Here is a 21,191-nt window from a genome sequence, read left to right on the forward strand (position 1 = left end):
AATCCCTGCTTCATTAGCAGTGTTTGCAGGTTGTTTCTCCTCCATCTGTTTATCTCGATCACTCTCCTCGCTGGTAGTAGTCATAACGTTTATTTCACTTCATCTTCCTCTTAATGTTTTCTAATCCTGTTCCTTCCTCCTGTTTCCTCCCAGCTCTCTTGTATCCAGGACATTTCTAACTGTGTTACCGTATGATCTCCATTTAGCTCCCCCCCTCCTCTGAGGACTCAATATCTATGTCTCTGGCTCCAAAAGACCCTGCAGTCTCCACACACACACACACACACACACACACACACACACACACACACACACACATGCAGACAATGCGAACAATCAAAAGGTGGAGTCTTTCTTTGTATTTCACAAGAGACACAACAACAGAACCACCCTGTTAATTGTTTGTCCAGATTTTGATGTGTTTGTATAATCACAAATAATTCTTGCGATCACGCTCACCTTCAGCGTGTGTTTACCGCATGTCCTGACTCCATGTAGATGTAAGTCAGTGGGGACGGAGAGGACAAATGTTACCTGTCCAACAGGTTTGAGAGAGCGTGTGTGTGTGTGCGTGTGTGTGTGTTTTGAATGTGTAAAGAGAGCGAGGGAGGAATGTTGAAAGGAGAGTTTGTCTTTATTCTCTACTACACCTTTGTAGTGTGTGTGTGTGTGTGTGTGTGTGTGTGTGTGTGTGTGTTTAGGGTTATTCTCAGGCTTTCAGTTTCCATTTGTGTCAGATCCACAGTCTGATGCAATGTGAGAAATCTGATTAGAGTTTAATCGATCGAGGGACAGAGACAGTTTAAAGGGATAGTTTGGATTATTTGAAGAGGGGTTGTGGAGGTTTCGATAGTCAGTGTATAACCTACAGTAGATGACAGGAAACTGACAATAAATAAGATGAATATCACTCTCTCCAAATGAACCAGACTCCATTGATGAAATCAGTCATTTTAACAAGCAGAACGCAGAGGTTGCTGGTCTGCTGCTGCCTCGATTGTTTAGTTTGTGTGTGTTATTGTGTGATTTTGCTGTTTTAAAAAGATTAGTTCGGATTTGCCAAAGTCACATGATAATACAAACCAACTAACAGATCGAAGCAGGGAAAGATCAGTAACCCCTGCGTCTTGTGAGCTTAAATTACTGTTTTTGCAAATGGAGTCTGGTTGAGCAAGAGAGAGCTGTGTTTGGTTTATGTAAAGGTGGTTTGACCACTTACAGGCAGTGGAGACGAGGTGTGGAGAGATGTTGGGAGAAGTTATTCTTCAAGGCTTTCTTCCAGAAAGCCCATCTTGGGTAGGTTTAGGGGGAAGCAGGAAAAATCACAGTTTGGGCTAAAATAATAAGACTTCTGCCAAAAAAGGGGCGTCTGGCAGAAAACCCTGAAGGCCAACTTCTCCCAGCAGCTGTTGAACACGACACTGACATACTGTATCAGCACCTGTTAAGCTGATAAGGTGAACTTGCTAGCAAACACACGCTTGTTTACACATCCAGCAGTTATGGAGCAACCTTTTCATTCATTTAGAGCTGTGTTTCTGTGAACGTTAGTCCAATATTCTCTCTCTCTTAGCCCTGGTTTTGGTCTCTACCAACTCCTAAGGGAAATATCTGGCTCTTTATCTTTTAAATGCTTCACTATCTGCACCAGGCAGCTGCTAACTGAGTCTGTCTGTTATTTGGTGCTGAGCAGGTAGTGTAAAAATCAGAGGGCCTGCTGCTTAAAATGAGGCTATGAGATTGATGGGAGTGAACTAGATCTGTAAAGTTGTGGCCGGACAGATGAACAATATGCTCAAACTCTCTATGAAGCTCTGTAAAGCCGAGGGAGGCTGCAGATTCAGGTGGTTATATTCTCCAGTTCAATCACTACAAGTGACCCATTCATACTGTAATTTTGTTTGCACATTGACACCTCATACATTGTTATAAAATATTGATTATAGCTGCTTTAATCATAAAATTAATAATTTATGTTCCTTTTTCAAGTAAAAATGCCCAATATTAGCTCATTCCAGCTTCAGATTTTCTCAGGATATTGGTCATTTATTAACTTTTCTGACATTTTACGGGCAGAAAATAATCAGCAGATTACTCAGAAATGAAAACAATCATTTGTTGGAGCCCTACAGTGTATGTCAGTGCCACAGGTTTACTTCACCAAAAATATTTTATCAATTATATTAGTGTCAACTGTTTGCTATGGCTATTATTCTCAGTTATTCTGTTAGTAGTAAACAACGTATTGTAGGAAAATCAGATATGGTGAAAGCAGAGATTATGCATCTTTATCGACAAAATATTGAGTACAGTTTACAAAAAGAAAGTTGCACAAAAACAAAACAGAAATGTCAACACAAGAACATATACAGTAGTACAACAACAGCAGTACAACACAATTAGCCCTAAAAAAAAAAAAAAAAAATCATATTTAATAATTCTAGACAGATGATCCTTTATTGATCCCCCAGAGGAAAACGGGTATTACAGCAACACAAGGACTGATAAGATAAACAGAGAAACCTACAGAAAATAAATAATTAAACATAGTTTAAAATATGATTAGAACAAATCAGAAATTATACAAGAGCAATTAGACCCAGAACACAAAATTACAGCAGCACCACACTTACAGGACCCACACCATGTGTTGTATCAGGACTAATAGTACATGACTGTCTCAAGCAAAGTTATAAAGTCACATAGTTCCCTTGTGATTCTGTGTGAGACTTGTACAGCTGCCAGCTTCACTTCTTGTTTCGGAGCCTTTTGCTTTCAGTCTGGTCTTCAGAAGATGAAACATAACTGAGGTCATGTGACTGATCTGGCTAGTCGAAAATGTTTGACCTTAGAGAAACAGTTTGGGTATTTTGAAGAAGGTCTGGGCAACATATCGATATTATATCTATAACATGATATGAGACTTCATATTGGCTTAGATTTTGGATGTTGCTACATTGTGATATGACAGGATTGTTGTCTTTTTGTCTGGTTTTTAAGTCTGCATTTCAGTAAAGTGATGCAATTTCCTGAACTCACCAGACTGTTTAGCTGGCCTTATCCACTCAGTCATAACACTGTATACACATGACTGATGATTCCTTATCAAAAATCTCATTGCAGTCATATTTTGTTGAAGTCATGCCTACAGTATTGTTGCAATATTAATACTGAGATATTTGCTAAAAAATAAAGTGAGATTTTATTTTCTTCTTATCGCCCAGCCCTTATTTACAGCAATGTGTCATATTCTATAAGATTGTCACCATTTGAAAATTTGCAGTGTGTGAGAGGATGTGTGCATATTGAAATGTATTTATCTTAAAACGTGGCATAGCCTGAAAATATTGATATATTTATATATTATTTATTCCCCCAGTAAAGAGAAGCAGACAGGAGTGTCACTGTTCTTACACTGGTTAGCGATGTACTGCTGTAGACAGGAAACAACAGCAAAACATATTTTAGCAAATTAGAAATTCAATACCAGTTTGAGTGTCTGCTGTATTTACCTCAATTCCAGAGAAGGTGGGATGTTGTTTAAAACACAAATAAAACAGAATGCAATGATTTGCAAATAATTTTTGACTAGTATTCAATTTAAAACAGTACAAAGACACGAAATTTGACGTTTAAACTGACAAATGTTATTGTTTTTTGTAAATGTGCACTGATTGTGAATTTGATATCTGCAACATGTTCCAGAAAATATGAGACAGGAGCAACGAAAGACTGGGAAAGTTGTGGGAAGCTCAAAAAACACCTGTTTCAATCATTCTACACGTAAACAGGTGATAGTGTCAGGATTGGGTGTTAAAGGGGCATCCTCGAAAGGCTCAGTCGTTCACAAGCATGGATGAGGTGAAGTTCACCACTTTGTGAAAAACTGTGTGGGGGGGAAACAGTCCAACATTTTAAGAACAAGATTTCTCAACACCAAGCTGCAGGAATTTGGGGATTTCACCATCCAAAATCCATAATATCATTAAAAGATTCAGATAATCCAGAGAAATCTCTGCAGGTTAGGGGCAAGGCTGAATGCCTGTGAACTTTGACCCACCCCCTTCAGCACTGCATTAAAAACTGCATCACTGCATTTACAAATGCAAGTTAAGACTCAACTCTACTATGCAAAGCAAAAGCCATTTATCAATAACATCCAGAAACACTGCAGACTTCTCTGGGCCCGAGCTCATCTGAGATGGACTGAGACTAGAATAGTGTGCTGTGGTCTCACGAGTCCACTTTTCAGATTGTTTTCAGATGTCATGGGCATTGTGTCCTCCAGTGCCATCCAGTGTGTGTTAGTGCCCATGACATCATGGGTAACTGTCATGTGTTTGAAGCCCCTTTAATGCTGGAATGTAGATGCAGGTTTTGATGCAACATATGCTGCCGTCCAGATGATGTAACTGCTTATTTCAGTAAGACAACACTAAGACACATTCTACATGTGTTACAACAGTGTGGCTTCATATTAAGAGTTCAGCTACTAGATTGACGTGCCTGCGGTCCAGACTTGTCTCACACTGAAAATGTGTGGTGCATTATGAAGCATAAAACACAGTAACGCAGAGCCCCGACTGTTGTGCACCTGAAGTCGTATATCAAGCCAGAATTTCACTTTGAAACTTTAACTATGACTGTCCTCAGTTCCCAAACACTTGCTGAGTGTTGTTAACAGAAAAGGAAAAACTTTTTTGAAACATGTTGCAGACAAATTCAGAATAAATACACTCATATAGACGCTTTCACCTGTTACCAGTTAACCCGTTTATCTGTCTAATGTTCCAGACATTTTCTTTTTTTTTGAGCATTTCATAACTTTCCCAGTCTTTTGCTGCTCTTGTCCCAACTTGTTTGGAACATGAACACATTCAGAATGCGTGTTTGTTAACGAAAAACAATAAAGTTTATCAGTTTGAACATTAAATATCGTGTCTTTGTACTATATTCAGTTGAACATAGATTGAAAGGTTTTAGCAGATCATTGCATTCAGTTTTTAGAAACCAGGTTGCAGAATATTTTCACTGCTGTCACACAGTCTTTTCCGATGTGTTGACTCCGTCCACTGCAGTTCACTGCTCAGCTTCCTGCAGTGATACTCCTGTCTGCTTCTCCAAAATGAGGGCTGGCCGACCGCCATCTACTGTAGGCAATACACTGACTGTTTAATCCAAACTGCTTAAAAAAAAAAAAATCCCCTTGGTCTGATTGTGTGTATATTTAGGGTCAATGTCCTGTTCCATTGTCTTACATTTGGATTGTGCACAACTATGGGTTCAAGTCCCTCACTGAGGTCACCACCCTCAAGCTTAACTTGACTGTTATTGTTTCATTTCAAATCCAGAGTGCTGAAGTGTTGGGGCCAAAACAATGAAAAATGCAAAACTATCCAAAAATCTGTAGACTGCACTGTGTCAGCTGTGTGTTAAAGGCTTGCTGTGTCTCCACAGATGACTCGAGTGTTTGTGCGTATATGCATAAATAAAAACATGTTGCCCTGTTTTGTTCCTCTCTTAGGACCAGTATGATCACATCGACAAGCACACGCAGTCGGGCCTCGACCTGGTGGAGCGTTACATCAAGTTTGTGAAGGAGCGGACGGAGATTGAACAGAGCTACGCCAAGCAGCTCAGGTGTGTCTTTGGTTTGTTTCTGATCGTCCGTTTATATTAACAGGAATGTATGCGTGCCTTTGTGCATTTGTGTGCGTGTGAGTACTACAAAGTCACACTGCGTCTTGCTTTTTTCACTGTCTGACAGGAGTCTAACAAAGAAATACGCCAAACGAGGGAGCAAAGAAGAGCAAGACTGCAAGTGAGAGAATAATGTTTCCTTTGTGTTGCCCTCGCCTCTCTTATTTTGCATATTAAAATTATAATTGACTGTTCGCTAAACTCCATTAGTTGCTATTGCTGTAAGCCTGCCAAGCTTTTCATTCTTGCGCAGCACATATAAAAAAAAGGAATGATAATGACGGCACATTTACCTCACAAAATTCACAGTCTGTTTTGAAACAATAGGTGGGTAGGTTTCACAGAGAGGGAAACAAAAGCAGACTTCTTATTTCTAGCTGACAAGCACGGATTTTGACGGCTTAAACGACAACAGTAGCTGGTTTATGCTATTGGCTGTTGCTCTGCGTGTGAGTTGTTTGAAAACTCAATCTCAGCTGGATTAATGCTCAGTGTTCTTGTTTTCAACAACATGACTTTCAAAGTGTTAGGAACGAATGTAGTATTAAGGGCGAGAACATGTGGAGGACTTTCTTTATTTTAGGAAAGCAATTTCTATTCCAGGCATATATCAGGACAGAGATTATATTATTTTCTTACTGTCCACAACAACTTTGCACAATTTATTAAAATGTGCACACAAGAACTGGACACAGGACTTTCACATAAGAGACTGGGGTTTGGTTCTGGTGTGAGTCAGTGCTGATTGTTTTATTTGAACCCATACTGTGATCATTTCCTAAACCTAACCAGTTTTGTTGCCTTAACCTAACCAAACTGAAGCATTTCTCTGCAATCTATATCTTTTTTATTGATTATTTTTTGGGCTTTTTGCCTTTAATCTGACAGTGACAGCTGAAGATTTGACAGGAAAGGGGGTAGAGAGAGAGGGGGGGGGGGATGACATGCCCCTGCAATCTGTGTTTAGAAAGTGAAACCAGACGTAGAATATTTATTATTGCTGACTTGACTGCGGAATGAGAACTATGCTGGAAACTAGATGTGTTTGAAAGTGATGCTGAGTGTCACGAAAAAAAACTGAAAAATTGGGGTCCATGTACACGAAGAGTTTCATGGATGTAAACCAAAACAAGAGCAGGACAGTTTCTCTCAGGCTCGGCAGGGAACGGTTACAATACAGTCATTATTTACCTGTGGAAAAAGTGTAATCAGTGACCTAATCCAAGTATCACAGTATTAAGTAATGTGAGTACTATAGAGTATTTAAAATGCTCTTTGTTAAGTCTGCTGTTTACACTTCATAGTTAAACTTGGAGTAAACTGACAAACACTCACAAGGTTAGTCAGCTAACTGGATTATCTATGTTGCTAATGTAAGATAAGATAAAATATTAATTCATTTGTCCCACAAAGGGGACGTTTTCATGTAAGCACCTGGTCCTACCTGCACTACTAAATATTTATTTGAATTAGATGTCCAGTCTTGGATGGTGACAGTATTTTTAGAGCAGAAGGCAGAACTGCCACCGTGCTGTGATTTTGTTCCTCTTTTCTGATTTGAAGACAAAATAACAATGAAATTTCCTCAAACTGAAGGTACTTTTTCACTTGTGGTCATGATAATGAATCACCAACTGTAAGATTAAGAGACCCGTAAAGTGTTGGAATGTGTCTCGTCTTTATTTTGAAAGTCTCATTCCCTTTTTTCTGTAACTGTAATGGGTCACAGTTACCTTTATTGTATCCTGATTAAGTAATCCTGTAACATGTAATCCATTACTCCCCAAGGCTAGTTACTATAAACTCTGATATAGTCACAACCTGGCTCCTACAGGGTGGATGTTCCAGCCCTGAAAAGTTATTTTTCTAAAGAAACCTGTAACCTCACTAAATAATGTTAACTTGAAAATAACACTAAGTTACTGCTGTAGTTAGTAAGCTAGTTAGCCAGACAAGCTAATATTTGCAATCTATGCAGAGAGTTTAATCCATTCTGTTAATGTTTGCTGTTGTGTTTTTGTCTTTTGATAGGCGTTGTCTGTCTTCAGATGTCAAAAATATATTAAAAAAGTGTAGCTAAGTGTTAATAAGCGCATAATAAATGATTTATTAACCTTAATAAGGCCTTGTTCTCATTATATGAGGTATCAGCAAAAAGCAAAGATAACTGTTAGTATATGCATAATAAAGTATGTATAAGTCTTAATGAAGCAACAAAGAAAGCTAAAGTAAAGGTTTAACATTGACTTAATTGGTAAGTTATTTAAACTCAATAAATGTGTTTGTTATGCTTTTATAAGCAATTATAATAAAGTCATAAGGCTTTTATTAATGTTCTTAGGCAGTCTATAAACTGTTAAGTTTCTTACAAATGCATGTAAGTGTCTTATAATTCAACAATAACCACATTTATAATGCTATTATTAACACTTATAATATCTTACTAAAACATAATGTTAATAAGATACTTATAGGGCCTTATTACCCATCCATACACAGCTTTGTTAAACACTAGTTTCTGATTCGTCAGTGAGGCATTCCAAGGTCTGTTAATAACAATACAATCAGTTTTAAATTAATATTTTGGGTGAAATTATTGTTTTGGTTTTTTTTTGGTTTTTTTTTCACAAAAAAATAAGTACCCATGTAATAAGTGGTGCTTTGCCTCGGGGTCCTGCACCAGCCTGTCAGGGTTTATTTCACTGTAATGACCCCTTCACCATGCATTATACCTTTAGACTTAGTACACTTTGGTTTGTCGTGTGGAGAAATCCCAAGCTTCTCAGGCCTGTCCCGCCTAGTTACGGTTACTAAGCTATGCATGGACATTTTATGCTCAGGGCAGGTGACAGTGACACGTTGGTCTCTCCAGCCGCGATGATTTTCTAAATTGTTTGTCCTCCCCTGCCGCAGATTCAGCAATCACGCATCATTTCAGGAGATCCTGAACGAGCTGAACGATTACGCCGGCCAGCGGGAGCTCATCGCTGAAAACATGATGACCGCCATCTGTGTCGAGCTCACCAAGTACCTTCAGGACCTGAAACAGGAACGCAAAACAGTGAGAGAGGGAGGGAAGGGAAGACAGAAGTAGATTTACTCGCATACTGTACTTAAATACAGATTTGAGGTACCTATGCTTTACATGAGTATTTGTATTTTATGCAACTTTATACTTCGACTCCCCCTTCTTCCCACACTTACATTTTTTACTACATTACATTTGAGTGTTTTACTTTTAGTTAAGTAAAATCTTACTTGTAGTAGAGTATTTATATGTGTGGTATTGATATAATGTATGGATACTTCTTCCAACACTGGAAAGAAGAAAGAACAGAGAAGTTTTGCAGATTGCAGATCGATGCCGTACACCGTGTCACCATATTAACCCTCTTCCTTTCACAGCACCTGTCTGATGCCAAGAAGGCCCAGCAGAATTTAGAGAGCAGCTTTAAACAACTAGAAAGTGTGAGTCACCTGTTGTTGTTGTTGCTTGTGGACATCAAGTTTGGATCACATGATCGTTATTTAAAGAGTTTGTTTGTAAAATTGTGGTATCTTGTCGTGCAGATAGATTTTGTGGTAAACTTTTGCTTTACTTCCCCTCCGATAATTCCCTGAAAGTTTTCTGTAAAGAACTCTTCAATTTCTTAGTAATTATAGGGGAAATACGACTCAACAAGTTCTTAGACCTTTTATTTTCTAGTCAGTGTTGAGTTTAAAAGCATTTAAAAAAATAATAAACTATTGAACATTAACAGTATAAAATATACAGTTACAAAAAAGAGAAAGCCACAGTGCTTATTTGTTTTAGCTCCCTCCCCTCCTCTGCCTCAACCATAGGTCACAAACAAACAACAAAACAAAACAAATATTAAAGGAAAATAAAATAATCCATCCATCTTCACTTGCTCATCTGAAATCAGGTCGCAGGGGTAACAGTTCCAGCAGGGAAGTGTTAACCAGCTCTGACCGGGGGATCCCGAGGCGTTCCCAGGCCAGGGCGGAGATATAATCCCTCCGCCTAGTCCTCGGTCTGCCCTGTAGCCTCCTCCCTGCTGGACATGCATCTCGTTCTTTCGGTCATGACCCACCCTTCATCACCGTAGGTGAGAGTAGGAATGAAGATCAACCGGTAGATCGAGAGCTTTGCCTCCTGGCTAAGTTCTCTTTTCGTCAGAATGGTGCGGTAAAGCGAATGCAATACCGGTCCCGCTGCTCGGATTCTCCGCCCCATCTCATGATCCACTGTCCCCTCACTCGAGAACAAGACATCGAGAACTCGGGGTATGGACTAAGTCCCTACTCGGAGTAGACAATCCACTGGTTTTCTGCTAAAATAAAATAAAATATCACAAAATAAAATAGAACTAGGGGAAACATAGAGTATCTATGAGAAATAAAACCAGTGTCTGTATCGTATCAAGATTCTTTAAAGAACCTCTAAGAGAGAACCTGAGTTTATACAGCTGAAGATGGGCTGAAGATGGGGTGAAAGTGCGTGTCCAGTTTAAAAGAATTAACCACCGAGCTAATCGGGTGCTGAGGGCCATCAGAGGGCTCAAAGGTAGTTTTTGAATTAGGAATCTTTAACAGGAAACCCAAGAAATATCAATATTCTTCATGTGTGTTGAATTGCTTGTTTGCTCGCAAACAAAATGTTCAGTGTTGCCTGTTCAGCAAACCTGCTTTAGTTACGCAGCTCTGAAATAAGTTAGTTTAACAAGCGTTTGGAATTAATTAATCAGAGTGTGATTGAACACTCTCTATTTTATTTATTTACAGAACAAATTAACGTGGTGTCCAAGAGGTTTTTGGATAGATCTGTTAACTTAAGTGTTAGTGTTTTTGTTTTTTTCTCAGGTTTAGAAATATGTGAGATTACATCCTCCTCCACAGTCCAAAGAGGTGAATGGTATTTTGTTTCTGTGACTGAAAAAAAAACCCCCAACATCTCTTCATTCTATTTATGGTGCAAAATAGACCTCACTGTGAAAACTGTTCACGGCTAAATCTGTGGATAAAACACAGACACTTAAAACGTGTGTTGAATATTTTACATTTTGATAACACTTTATAATGGGGCACCCTGACTTAAAGTTCATATGTTGTAACTAATGACGTAATAGTCTCTTTTGCCTTACACTTCAGTTATAAAACATTCATTGGAACAACTTTTGTGTTGCCAGGCCGTGAATAATCTCTAGTGTGTGAGTCATTAATACAGTAAATATTAAAGCATACTGAGTCCGTTACTCTTGAATCGGTCTTTGAGTGTGCTGTCATATATTATATTTCTATATCATTTCTATAAAGCCAACTGCAATAATAAGTCATCTGCAATTTTAAATGCAACTAAGGTGACAATAAGGTATTTTTCAAGAATCTTGTTAAATCTTGAAATGTCACCAAATCTGTTTTAGTTCAGATTTTCTGCAGCACTTTTCTGAAAGGTCAGCGGGTCAGTCAGTCCAGTGATGTAGAATATTAGGACCAAATTTAGGGAAAAACATGAGAGGAGAAAGATTTTGGAGAATTTGGAGGTCAAAGTTCACTGTGACCTCATGAAACATATCTTTGGCCTTAACTCAAGAATTCATACGTTAATTCTGTTAAAATTTCACACACAAGTCTAACGGGGTAAAATGATAAGGTGATGATTTTTGTATCCAAAAGGTGAAAGGTCAACTTCACTGTGACATCATGTCCTCCCCTGTAAAAATATTGTTTCTCATTGGAAATAATTTACTGTCAAGATAGTGATAAGTCTTCACAGCAGACATTATATGATTTTTGACAAACTACAAGGCGGTGATTGTAGTTTAATTTTGCATTTTTACAATAAAGTCATAATGTTGAGAGGTGAGTCAAAATTCTCGAGAACAAAGTTGAAAAACTTTATTCTTAAAATGGTGTTTCAACTTTGTTTTTGATATTTTGACTTTATTTTTTCTCAAAATGCAAAAACAGAAAAAGAAAAAAGTCTTTCTTTTAGGATTTATTGATATGCGTGGCACTAATTCTGGAAGTTCTGCTTTATCCTCAACATTTCAACTTTACTTTCAAAATGTAAAATAAGAAAAATCTTTCCTCCTTTCATTTTCCCTCTTACATCTTGCCCCAATAATCTTTCATAACCTGATGAACAAAACACCAGAGAGAGTGATTTTAATAAAAGATTTTTTTAAACAAATAAAGTCATTAATTACAACTTATAAGTCCTTAAAAAGGGATTTAATATGTAAATGGACTTTATGAAATGATAATGATATTGTAATTTCTTGATGCTTTGAGCAACACAAAACGAATTTCATTCACCTCATATTTCTGGACCGGCAGAAGAAATCTCTGAGACAAATGCTTCAAATCCAGGCCAAGTCAAACAGAATCTATCAGCATTATGAGATATCACCAGAGGAAAATGAATGAATGTATCTGTTGCTTTCAATTTGAGTTTACTGACCCTTTAATAAGAAGTAATATAATGTGCATTATTTCGGTGACAGTCCCTTTGCATTTTTAATAGCTCTACTGGGACTGACTCCTTGACTTTTACATTGTTATATACTTAGAAAACTCTATTTATTAAAGTTTATTAAAGTGTGTGTGTGTGTGTGTGTGTGTGTGTGTGTGTGTGTGTGTGTGTGTGTGTGTGTGTGTGTGTGTGTGTCTGTCCGTGGCCTGCAGACTAAGAAGCGTTTTGCGAAGGAGTGGGCGGAGGCTGAAAAAGCCACACAACAAGCAGAGAAAACAGAGAGCGACCTCAATGCCACCAGACTCGACGTCGAGAAAGTAAACAAACACACAAACAACCATCAGCAGCTGAAACTGAGCGCTGATTTTTTTTTTTTCACCTTTTGGTTTCTAAGATATTTTCAGTCTAAATCCTTGAACTGTCCCCGTCTGTCTCCTTCTGTGGCTGCTTTCGCCTCCTTGCGTCTCCCGTCCCTCCCTCCCTCCCTCCTGCATCTGTTCCTGCGTCTCTCCCACTTTGCATTTTGTTTTGCATCTCCTCATGTCTCCCTCTCGCTGCATCCTTTCATCTTCCCCTCCCTCCCCCGTTGTTCCACCTATCGTTCGCTCTGAAGGCCAAGCAGCATGCCCATGCCCGCACACACACAGCGGAGGAGTGCAGGAACGACTACGCTGCGCAGCTCCAGAAATACAACAAGGAGCAAAACTTCTTCTACTACACAGAGATACCGCAGATCTTCAATGTGAGACAAAGACACACATATTTTACAGTAAACACACACACCTGTTTAAGTGACATAAAACCAAACACACCCTTGTATTGCCTGTCAAAATGTGATCCTTCTCCAGTGTTTTCATATGCATTTGAATGTACAATGTATGAACACAGACTGTGTTAATGTAGTGTGATAATTAAAGGGATAGTTCTGATTTTTTCTTTGAAGTGGGGTTGTGTGAGGTACTTACCCATCCATCTCAGCGTAATAACTTCAGTCGATGGCAGTCGACGCGCCCCCAGCTTGGAGAAGCAGCAGGATTACTGCTGTGTACAGGGTCAGCAGCAGCAAAACATAGTTTAGCCACCTTAAAAAATATCTAGAATATTTTCACCACTTTACTTGGATGTCAGACAGTGTTTTCAGACAGGAAACCACTGTTATATTAGCCAAATATCACCCTCTGCAAAGACATCAGACTCAATTGGTGAACCAGTCGTTTTACCTCACAGAACACAGGAGCTGCTGGTCTTTTGCTTTCTGCCTCATTTTGGTTATTTGTTTGTGTTATTGTGTGATTTTGGTGTTTAAAGGGTTAGTTCAGATTCACCAGAGTCACACAACAAGACAAACAAACAGGCAGCATTAGACAATCCAATGTTCTGTGAGGTGAAATGACAGAGAGCGGTAGCTGGCTGACATTATGTTGGTTTCCCATCATCCTTCTCTCTGAAGGTAAAGTGATGAGAGTACACTTAGACTGATATTTATTAAATATCAAAATTTTCTGATTGATTGGCATCCATGACCCGCCATCAGCCTCACGCTGGTGTTTGGGTGGGCGGTTCCTCTGGCCTGGGCGGAGGAATGGGGCTTTGATTCCAGAGATGGAGCCTGAAAAACGTCTTCCACTTCCAAGGAAGGCAGCAGGCGTGCTAATTACCCACTCCTAACTCAGGGAGGTAGTAATGAAAATTAACAATAAACAACTCTTTCGAGGCCCTGTAATTGGAGTTTTTGGTGGCTGAAATATGTTTTGGTGCTGACCCTGCCCACAGCAGTACATAACTTCCTACACCAGTACTCCTGCTGCTTCTCACCATCTACTGTCGATAATACACTCATCAAGGATTAAGTACATCATATAACCCCAATTTAAATACTTCAAACTATCTCTTTAAGGAGGAAGTTGTATGTTTGTGTGCCGAACAGAAAATGCAGGACATGGATGAGCGGAGGATTCGGCGGTTGGCGGAGGGCTACTGCCAGTTTTCAGACATCGAGAAGAAGGTGCTGCCCATCATCTCCAAGTGTTTAGAGGGAATCTCTGCAGCAGGGGGGAAAATTGATGAGAAACAGGTACATTTATTTATGAGGTTGTGTCTTTGTATGTCGTACTGCAAGAAGTCAACGCACCCAGCTGCGAAATAGTCCCGCACATAAAACATCTTATTTTTTTAACATTCAGTCTGTGTTGGATTAAATAAACAAGATATGGAGCATTTGTGAATTAGTGAGCTTTAAAAATGGATTTTGTAACCTTTTAACCGAGCCAGTCTTTCTTCTTAGTTAGGTTAATCATTAGAGTGGCATCATTCTTCTCATCTAACTCTTGACAAGAAAGCAGAAGCTGGACACTAGCAGACAGGAACAAAAGCCGGGGGCCAGCAGGTCTGATTGGAGGCCCAGGGTGAAATTTTTATAGATCTGCTGTTAAGGTTGGAATGGATGGATTCTCAGCACTGAAAAAAATCCCTTGACACTTTGAGGAGCCAGAGTGTTCTTGTCACTTGTCACTGATTGAAGCATAGAATCGGCGAACAAGTTGGGGTGTTAGGAGCTCAAACACAAGCTGGTTCAGCTGCCAAAGCATTGAAGTAAACACTGACCAAAACTACAGTAATTGTAGGTTTAAGCACTCCCATACAACAATAAAATGAAACAATAAAAACCTTTTGTTGACACTGTGTCTGAGAGGTGTACCATAAACCATTGTCACACACACCACAGCATTTATAGCCCAACTTAATTTGAATTATCCGGCGCTACCTGGGCCTTTAAAATACATTAGTCTCAGCAACAAATACACAAGAGACAATAGAAAACACAAACTCATAATAAATATATAGATTAAGACCACAGAATAGCGATGATTTATCTCTACAGTAATCTTTAAAACAGGGTTTGTTGTAATGTTTGTTTTTTTTCCATTTATTATGTAAATTAGACTTATTTCCAATGGATTGTGCTGTAACATTGCATGAAAACATTACACTATTTATTGCTGCTTAAATGGTTTTGGCAATTTCCTGCTCAGTATGTCCTTTGATTAATCGTGTTTATGTTAAAAAACACATATCAGCCAGTACATTACCAACCTCAAAAATTCAATACCAGCTGGACTTGATTGAACACCTGTATGCAGCACAGACACGTTCAAAGCCAACACTTAATAATTAGTGTCTGCTTGTCTCCCCTGCAGGACTCGATACTGTTCATAGAGCAGCACAAGTCTGGTTTTGAGCGACCCGGAGATGTGGAGTTTGAAGATTACACCCAAGGAATCAAACCAGCGACGTCCGACTCCAGCCTCAACCCACCCAAAGTGCGCGCCAAGCTGTGGCCTTTCAGCAAGAAGCACAAGGTGAATTTACACACAACAGATTTTCCCCTCTTTGAGTTTGCATAAAAAGCGCAGCGTCTCAAGGACAAGATATTCACTGCCTCTCCCCTCTCTGCTTCGCCTGCTTCTGCATCTGACAACCTGAAAATCCTCCTCGTCCTGTTCTGCAAACGTGGCTCAAATAATCCAAGCTAACAAGTTGTTATCAGGCTAAAATTATCCTCTCATTCATAATTCACACATCCGCATTGTTTAGACGCACTCGACAGGGTTGATTTGGTCGTCTTTCTTGAAACACTGCATGCTTTTATTTTGAAATAAAGGCAACATAAGATGAAGTGAACACCCATATAATTGAGTCATGATCAGAGAGTGCTTCATTGTTCTAATATGAAGCCTTAAACATATAGTAGTTTGTTTTTTATTGTAGTATTTTTGTAGTTAACTCTTATGATCTCTCTTAAGGCATCTTTAATTCACTCTAAACCCACAGCATTAAGAATTTAAATATGATTAAAACAATTTACATATAATTTATGAACTCACTCTGCATGACAAAAGTTCATTTAATACAATTTCAAATTTAAATCAGCATATTTAATAGATGCTTCCAAAATATGTATTTTTTTAGCACTCCCATGATTCCATGCTACTTCACAATATCATCAAACTAAATTTTTTGTTAGTGTTTTAATGTGAGAGACTCCTAGAGGCAGAATTTATAAAATGTGTGTTTAACAGACAGTTAATTTTTAAAAAAGCCTCAGTAATATTCTAAAACAGCCTGGTAATGTATTTTTATTTTTTTTTGAAAATGTTATTCAAACAGGAGCAAATAGTCGTTGTGTTAGGGACTATTTTTGGTTGCTGATTAATGCACAGCCTTAAACATGTTCTATTTTGAAATTAAACTCTGCAGTGATCTGTCTTAAGGCAACTATAATTTGCTCTAAAACCTCAGAATTAAGAAGTAAAATATGATAAAAATAATTTACATATAATTTTGAACTCACTCTGCATGATGCAAGGTAATTTATGAAGTTAAACCAGCACACCTAATGGATGCTTTCGTAAAAAACTGCACAAACTTTTCAACATTATGTCCTCATTAGCTGTATTTTAATGAATCCTGTGGTTCGATATTTAACTGATATATCAGAGTTTTGTGTTGCAAACGCTGTAAATACTCTGTACATGTTGATGTAACTGATAACAGGGCACGACCTGAAACTGTCACACGTGTCAGAGGTAAAGTCAATATACGTAGTTTTTTTTGGGAGCATCTGTTCAGTCCGCTGAAGTCTGGTGGTTTTATTCTTGATATTGTTATGTAATACTCGGACGAGCCACCAACACTGTTTTGTGGCTTTGAATGACAAGTTTCCTTCATAATGCCACAATTCAGTGACATGTTTTCTGTTTCCGTCAGTCTGATGATAGTTCAGTTAATTTGTTTTTGCTCGTAGTGTCCCAAACAAATCTGGATGGATTTCTTTTTTTAAATGCACATTGCAGTATTTTGCTGTGTATTATATCATGTGTAGGTTTAGGAAACTCTTAGTGTAAGTGTTAAATTGTGATAATTACAGTAGCAGACTGTGATGGTTTCTTAAACGGATAGTTCAGATTATTTGAAGTGGGGTTGTATGAGGTGTTTATCCATAGCGCCTCCAGTTTGGGGAGGCAGCAGGAGGAAGCTAAGCAATGAAGTACAGGGTCAGCAGCAAAAGGTATGAAATCATTTCCAGTTTAAGTGTACACCGTGTTTGGAATATTTTCACCACTTTACTTTGCTGTGAGACAGCTTTTTTTTCCAATAGGAAGTCACTGTTATATAAGCCAAGTATCTTTCTCTCCAAACCAACCACAGACTCCATTGGCAAAATCAGTAATTTTACCTCGAAGAACACAAGAGTTGCTGGTCTACTGGTGCCTCAGGCGGTTAGTTTGTTCGTTTTATTGTGTGACTTTTGTGTTTTAAAAGGTCAGTTTGGATTCACCAAAGTCACACAATAACATAAAACAAAGTCTCTCTGACGGCAAGGTAAAGAGGTGAAAATATTCTAAATATAGAATAGCCTTAAACTGATTTTGATTTTTTACTTGGTCATAATGTGTTCTGCTGCTGCCTCTGTCCACAGCAGCAAAATACTTAGCTTCCGACACAGTTACTCTTGTTCTTGCTAACAATTTAGGGGGTGTGCTGCCGCCATCTACTGTAGGTAATACCCTGACTGTGGAGAAGGACCTCATGCAACGCCACTTCAAATTATCAGAACTATCCCTTTAAAGGATAAGACCGACCTGATTGTATATTTTTCTTTTTGTCAACAAATCCATGAAAAGACCAAAACCCACAAACTGTTACTCCATCCCTTCAAACTTACAGACATTTAATCTCTAGAGTAAATTTGTTCTTTAAAAACACAGTTCCTTTATAAAAAAAAAAAAGGCCTCAGTAATTTTCCAAAACAGCTGGGTGCTGTAGTTTTTCGTAAACATTATTCAGCCAAGAGTAAATATTGCATTTGTTGGGGACTAGTTTCATCTGGGGATTAATACACATTTGGCATGCAAGAGATTTTTTTTTTTAAATGGCACCAGTCCAGGACAGTGTGTGTGGGATTGATTAAAAATAAACTACTGTGCCAATGTTTATTGCAAAAAGTAAATTCCATGCGACAGTGTGGTTCATTTTTATGTTTTTATTGGTTTTTGGACAAAAAATGGAGGCCTGTGGCTCCGAGGAGTTAAGATCTATCAGGGATTCCCAAACTTTTTCCCTCCACAATAGATAGATTCCTTTTAGGTTTGTTGATCCCGTTTCTTCTTCTTGTTTGTCCAACTTTGAAAAAATCTGGTAAAAGTTGGATTTGTTGACAAAAGAAACATAAATCTCAGCAGATTTATCCTGTAATCACTGACGTGTTGTAATGTCAGATTACATCAATACATTTCTGAGAATACTGTAGGCGGGTGCTGTGTTGCAGCTAACAGTGGATAAACCTGTGCTGTTGCAGGTTTGATGACTCGTTACAGATACATTTCAAAGACATCTTTAAAGTCGAATCCACACGTAGATACAATTCATACATCTCTTGATAACTTGATCATTGAAGGAGGACAAACTAATGCTCACATGATCTCAAAACAATGATTTAAAACAAACTCACACGCATGAAACTCTGCACACATTCCACTCATGTCTTACCCCACCACCCTGTTGCCCTCAGGGGCCAATTCTAATTCCAGTCTGCTGCACAGACTTGCCCTAAAACGCCGCTTGCTCTCTCTTTTTAACTCTTTATCCTCTTTACAGCAGAAATCTCTGCATCTGTTTGACTCACTCCCCCTTCTTCTTCTTCTCTTCTTCTCCTCTCATTACCAGTGTAATTTTCTGCCTCCTCTGCTTCCTCCACTTTGTCTTTTTTCTCCCTCCCCTCTTCAGTTTTCCCCCCCGTCTTTTTCTCCCCCTTCCCCTTTCCCACCGGGCGGCCTCCCCCTCTCCCTCCCCCTCTCCAAGCTGCAGCACTCCCCCCTCTCTCTCTGTCTGAGAGAGTTTAATCGCTCTGTCAAACCCAGGATTTCCACCTTAAAGATATTACACAAACAGCACTCGGTGAGTGATGACTTCTGCTCAGGTCCAATCCCCGTCCTCCCCCGCTGTTCTGTAAACGTCTCCCGCCCCCTCGTGTACGTCTCATTGATGTTACACCTGGACAATCACTATGCTTGTTATTGTGAAAATGTGTTTCTCATGTGGAGTGTTTGTTGTACACTGATCTCACCTGAGTGTCCCTCTCTCTGTCTAGATATCGCATGGTGAAAAGCGCATGGTAACACTTGTTATGGTTACATAGAGGGTAGACTTAAAAGGTGCTTAAATGACAGTATTCTGGTGCTGGATTCTTTTCAAATACTTTTTAAGGAGTAACTTCACTCTGCATCACGCTGCACTGACCTCTGTGGGTAAAAAAGTATAAAAGCCCGGTCACACCAGAAACTGGCACTCTGAATTTCATCCGTGTGTCTCTCTGTGGTACCCGCACTGCAGGGCAGGAGTGTATCTACGTTCTCAGGGTCCTGTGTTCATCAGATCCCAAAGTTACCAAGGTCCTATTTTCCATGCTAACCCTGAAACATAACCCAGTGATTCCACTGATGTTTGCATCACAGCAGCCAGTAGCATTTCAGCGAAGTGTTTTGCCCGCCTAATTATGTTTATCTGCTCATATTTTGATGAGTTGGTCCTCTTCCCTTGCTTGGATAAGTAGGCTACATAGTTAAATTGTTTTTTTTTTTTGTTTTTTTTTCTCTGTTTTTATAATCGTGAGTCTGCACGTGGCCCTTTATTTTGAAAACTGACCGGCTTCTCTCTGCCGTTTCTGTGTCTGACTTCCTGCTCACTCGATCTGGTCTGTGCACCTTCAAAAAGCATCCATCAAAAATAGACCCGACGCATATTTAAAGCGTTTAGCTCCAGTGGACGTGGATTCGAGCTGTAACTCTAACCCATTATGTGCTACAAAGAGCTGGGGAATATTGGACCTTGGGAACATAGGAACGACTCCTAGTTGGGGAACTACATGAATTTATGATAAAGCCTGGATAAGGAAAAATCAAGCACAGAAAATCAATACACACACAAGAAAACCAGCTTAGAGGTGCAGCTTTGCATGTCTGAGTTCACCAAAGTTTAAATTTAATGCAGAAAGTTTACACAGATCGACTTCGCCATGGCGAGTGAATTGAATTGACTGCGCCAAGCTGATTTAAATGCAGGTGTGACCGGGCTTCATGTCACCTCACAGCTGGGTGCGGTCAGGTGTAAGACAATTACCCTTGGTGCAGGTACTCTTTAATTTACAAAAATCAAGTGTATTTTTCTCATGACACAGGGCATTACAGGTCTGTTCAGGGAACTTTATTAACATTATTAACAAACTAAATGCCAGAGAATCAAGTCTTTATTCTGTGATGCCGTACTGATACAGAACTTTAAATTCTCTCTGCTGAAAACAAATCAAGTCTGTTTTACAGAAGATGTCTAATATTTAATTTGACAGTAGAGCCACGACCGAGCAAACTAGAAAACAACTCTACGATATGTGCAGTACTTAGCATTATCTCTTACTTAAAGGGACAGTTCACCTAAAAATACATATTTTCTTACTTACTTCTGATGGTATCTAGCCATGCAAATAGTTTTGGTTTTTAGATACGTGTTTCCACCGCACTACAGTCAGAAGAATACAAGTGAAAATTTGCATTAAAAAAAAATCTACAGCAACCTTTTGTGTCTGATACTTTCAATAATCCAAACAAACATGCTGTGAACAGTTTTCTTAGTGTTTCTACTGTTTATTGCACTGTTATTCTAGTTATATAGTCTTAAATCTATAATTTCATCTCGTCGTTTTTCTTTGTAGAGACAAAAAAGATGGCCCGTTCTTTAAACTTAAAGGTCCAGTGTGTAAGAATATGGGGATTTCATGGCAGAATACGGTAGAAATGGAACATTAGTGTTTAATCACCTGAATATAAGAATCTTTGTGTTTTCGTTACCTTAGATGTGTAAATCCCACACACTGGTCCTTTAAGACTTAGAGAAGATCGTCCTTACTTTTATCAACATCACGCCTTGTTCACCTGCGTCAGTCGGTCTGCACAGGCTCGGC

General features: G+C 38.9%; 1 protein-coding gene across 2 annotated transcripts in view; it reads left to right on the top strand.

The window, feature by feature from the left end:
* trip10b (thyroid hormone receptor interactor 10b) overlaps window positions 1-21,191 on the top strand; it is a 34,789-nt gene that overhangs the window by 7,736 nt on the left and 5,862 nt on the right. Inside the window, exons 2-10 of one of the 2 annotated variants that reach the window (XM_084714926.1) lie at window positions 5,525-5,640; window positions 5,768-5,821; window positions 8,614-8,761; window positions 9,106-9,168; window positions 12,388-12,492; window positions 12,789-12,917; window positions 14,103-14,249; window positions 15,373-15,534; window positions 19,326-19,349. In XM_084714926.1, the coding sequence (XP_084571052.1) occupies window positions 5,525-5,640; window positions 5,768-5,821; window positions 8,614-8,761; window positions 9,106-9,168; window positions 12,388-12,492; window positions 12,789-12,917; window positions 14,103-14,249; window positions 15,373-15,534; window positions 19,326-19,349 (948 nt within the window). The remainder of the gene's footprint in view (window positions 1-5,524; window positions 5,641-5,767; window positions 5,822-8,613; window positions 8,762-9,105; window positions 9,169-12,387; window positions 12,493-12,788; window positions 12,918-14,102; window positions 14,250-15,372; window positions 15,535-19,325; window positions 19,350-21,191) is intronic. The other variant, XM_084714927.1, reaches the window with a different exon arrangement.

Source organism: Lutjanus erythropterus, chromosome 3, assembly GCF_056507025.1.
Source record: "Lutjanus erythropterus isolate fLutEry1 chromosome 3, fLutEry1.hap2, whole genome shotgun sequence".
NCBI lineage: Eukaryota > Metazoa > Chordata > Actinopteri > Lutjaniformes > Lutjanidae > Lutjanus > Lutjanus erythropterus.